The sequence below is a fragment of the Parasteatoda tepidariorum genome, chromosome 3 (genome assembly GCF_043381705.1).
Source record: "Parasteatoda tepidariorum isolate YZ-2023 chromosome 3, CAS_Ptep_4.0, whole genome shotgun sequence".
Taxonomy (NCBI): domain Eukaryota; kingdom Metazoa; phylum Arthropoda; class Arachnida; order Araneae; family Theridiidae; genus Parasteatoda; species Parasteatoda tepidariorum.
Window position 1 is genome coordinate 72893121 of NC_092206.1, and position 4071 is coordinate 72897191.

The 4071-nt window shown below is 36.8% G+C and overlaps 1 protein-coding gene across 1 annotated transcript; it reads right to left on the bottom strand.

The window, feature by feature from the left end:
• Positions 1–2748: 2748 nt before the first annotated feature.
• Positions 2749–3426, bottom strand: LOC139425266 (uncharacterized). The gene is made up of 2 exons (XM_071179228.1): positions 3179–3426; positions 2749–3109 (listed from the first exon to the last, which is right to left on the bottom strand). The coding sequence occupies exons 1-2, from the start codon at positions 3424–3426 to the stop codon at positions 2749–2751; spliced, it is 609 nt and encodes a 202-aa protein (XP_071035329.1).
• Between the last annotated feature and the right edge of the window lie 645 nt (positions 3427–4071).

The window sequence follows — 4071 nt, forward strand, 5'->3', positions numbered from 1 at the left end:
CGTCATGATATTACAGCACGTGTGTCTTTTTTAATAACAATATCTTTACTTGATTTCATTGTGAAGCGTCATGTTTTTAGAGAGACACGGTGTTGGGTGTACTCTATTGAATGGCAAAAACGAGGATTGCCTCAGGCACACATTCTAATTTGGCTTATTGAAAAAAAACCACCTTCTAAAACTGATCAGATATCAGCAGAAATTCTTGATGTCACCATAGATCCAGTCTTATTTCAGATCATTGTCCAAAATATGTTTCATGCTCCGTGTGCATCACCATACATGTCTGTTTGAAAATGCACTAATGATATCCTAGAGAATTAACTGCTTTTTTTCACCATTAAATAAAATTTGCATTTCAAATCATAATCGCAAATGTCATTTACACACTTAAATACAAATTTCAAATTCAAATTGAAAGCGTTGCAACGCACGCAGGGTACAGCTAGTTAATAAAATAAATTCCTATTGTATTTTGCATATTAGCTCCCCACTTTCAATAGTGAAGATGTTGCCTTTATGAAAGAGTTATAATATTGCAAAAAATATTCTCATCATTGAAGCAGACGTAAGCTAAGTGAACAATAGCTTGCACTTTAAATTAAAAAGGAAAAAAGAATGTGCACAGAATTTTTTAAATGAATAAAAAAATTATTATTTTATAATTTATAATTTCTTTTTATTATTTTACGGCAGGCACTAAGCACCCGTTCTGCGCCTCGGAAGATGCCGAAAGTGCTGCTCATTTAACGTTACAAGGTGGGCACCTGTGTGCCAAAGTCACGGAGGTGAGCAGCATTACCCAGATACCCATTTATAGGGTAGGCCACATCGACACAGCACAAAACAGAGAACAATACACAGAGAGAAACATCGAAACTCTGACCGAGATTCGGACCCACAACCATTGTCTTCGCAGTCGGGCACGCTGACCGCTCAGTCACTTGGTCGGCATGACATATTTTATGATGAATACAAATGATTCACTTAACCAAGATTAATGTAAATAATGAAATCATGTTAATGCCACTTATAAACTTTTTAATAAAAATACCATCAGTCTTGAAAGTATGACTAGGTAACAACGAGTCAGGAAAAATTCGGCAATAAATTTATCTATCCGCAATAAATACCTTCTAACGTTTATTTTTCCATTCCAATGACATAAAAAGTGATAAAATGAATTTTAGTTTATTGATTTGTATATTAAGTAATTCTTTATTACGCAAGCAACCACTCAATCTTTTAAAATTAATAAGCTCATAATTTAAGTTCTATTACTAAATCATCTTGGTAACCGTACAGTATGTAATGTTTCGCTCTTCGTTTCATGTAATAAAAACTGTCATAAAATAATTATACCACCAGTTTCCATCTATTTATAATAATTAATCGAATGCGGGAGCAACCTTGTTAAGTTTAATTTTTTTCTTTAAAAACATATTATTTTAAGGCAACAAAAAAATAACAAACGTCAAGTTTTTTTTAAATTTGTAAGACTTAAATAAACATAAAAAAGGAATAGATTGTTAACAATCTCAGGAATAGTTTACGTTAATTGCAAAGCAAAATTCACTCTGCAATTTGAATTCTAACTGTCAAGTAGTAGTTGTAGTTCATTTACGTCGCACTAGAGCAGCACAATGGGCTATTGGCGACGGTCTGGGCAACATCCCTGAGGATGATCCGAAGACATGCCATCACAATTTTGATCCTCTGCAGAGGGGATGGCACCCCTGCTTCGGTAGCCCGAGGATCTGCACGGGAAGTCGAGCACTTTACAGTAGAACAGTTTAACGAGGAACAATACCGCACACCCTCGCAGACTAATCGGAACTAATCCACTTACGCAGGCTGATCCAAGTGGTCACCCACCCGCACACTGACCGCAGCCAGTGATGCTTGACTTCGGTGACCAGCTGGGAACCGTGTCTTAACGATCAGTCCACTGCGGGACTCAAACTGTCGAAAAAGAAAATAGTAAAATACTTTTTTCCTTAGTTTTTCTTTGAGGAAAGAATTCTTACTACCACTTTCTATTTACATTGTGAATCTGGAGTCAGATTTATTTCACAGCGTGGGTAGACACTTGGATGAATTTCGCTACCACTTTTATTTATTTATTTTTTACTGTACAAATTACTGAGTTCACGCAATAGGGAATTATTCAAAGGCATTACGATTTCCAAGTAATGATTTACGTTAATCTGTTTCTATCAGTGCCAAACAATGGCCATTTTTATGCTAAATATTCATATTTCTTTGAAGGCTCCCTAATAGTCAGAATTTTGTGAAGTTAGATTCCAAAGGCTACTTTTGCTCGTAAAATAGAATGTAATATGTTTCTTCAAGAAAAAAAAGTCCCGCTGTGGACTGATCGTTAAGACACGGTTCCCAGCAGATCACCGAAGTCAAGCATCACTGGCTACGGTCAGTGTGCGGGTGGGTGACCACTTGGATCAGCATGCGCAGGGACCGAGGGTGTGCGGTATTGGTCCTCGTTAAACTGTTCTACCGTAAAGTACCCGACTTCGCGTGCAGGTCCTCGGGCTACCGAAGCGGGGGAGCCATCCCCTCTGCAGAGGATCAAAATTGTGATGGCATGTCTTCGGATCATCCTCAGGGATGCTTCCCAGACCGTCGCCAATAGCCAATTGTGCAACTCTAGTGCGACGTAAATGAATAACAACAACATCAAAAAAAAGTGCTTTCGTTTGTCAAAATAAGCATATTCCGCCACGGTTAGACTTAACTGTCTCCGGTACTCTTACCTTGTTGATTAGTTGTTTCCACTACAGAATTTTCGTGACTTAAACCTTGTTTATTCGTTGATTTCACCACAGAATCTTCTGTACTCGAACCATGATGATCGGTTGTTTCCATTACAGAATCTTCGGTACTCAATCCTTGCAGATCGGTTGATTTCACTACAGAATTTTCGGAGCTTAAACCTTGTTTATCGCTTGATTTCACCACAGAATCCTCGGTACTCGTACCATGTTGATCGGTTGTTTCCGTTACAGAATCTTTCGGTACTCGAACCTTGTTGATCTTTTTTTTTCCACTACAGAATCTTCGGTACTCAATCCTTGCAGATCGGTTGATTTCACTACAGAATTTTCGGTACTTAAACCTTGTTTATCGCTTGATTTCGCCACAGAATCTTCGGTACTCGTACCATGTTGATCGGTTGTTTCCGCTACAGAATCTTTCGGTACTCGAACCTTGTTGATCATTTGTTTCCACTACAGAATCTTCGGTACTCAATCCTTGCAGATCGGTTGATTTCACTACAGAATTTTCGGTACTTAAACCTTGTTTATCGCTTGATTTCACCACAGAATCTTCGGTACTCGTACCATGTTGATCGGTTGTTTCCATTACAGAATCTTCGGTACTCGAACCATGTTGATCGGTTGTTTCCATTACAGAATCTTCGGTACTCGAACCTTGTTGATTGGTTGCTTCCTTCTCCTTCTCTTCAGTACTAGAACTTAAATTTTTGCTTGGTTCCACCGCAGTTTATTTAAATGCATTAAAATCCCATTTTACGTTTAAATCCAGCGTTAAAGTTCAGCGTTTACTCCCGATTGTTTTTAATGCCAAACATTATTTGTTTCACATAAAATATTTCTACGTAAAACCGTTTTATTTCATTCAATTGAACCAAAAGTTCAATAGATCCAAAAGTTCAAAAGTATTTCAGACCCTTTAAATTCTCTCCTTACAAGTTTTATATTCTATTCCTTATATTTCTTTATCTAAAGTAACTGCTTTTCTTAGAATGACTTCCACCTATCTGTATAGAAAAGCTGTTTCTAAGAAATATTGTAAAGAAGTTTGTCCCCCAAGTGTAGCACTTTTTTAAAAACATTGTTGCATTTTTTTTATACATAGAAAATGTCAAACTTTACTTCCGAGAAAAATTTTCCCTGCTGTGAAGAAATATTTTTAGATATCAGAGAAATTTGGAAAAAAGGAAATTGCATTACACTGTCAAAAGTGTAACTTTCAAATTATTACGATAGGGAAAAATTTTTCTTGTGTTTTTTGTTGCATTGAATTTTTTTA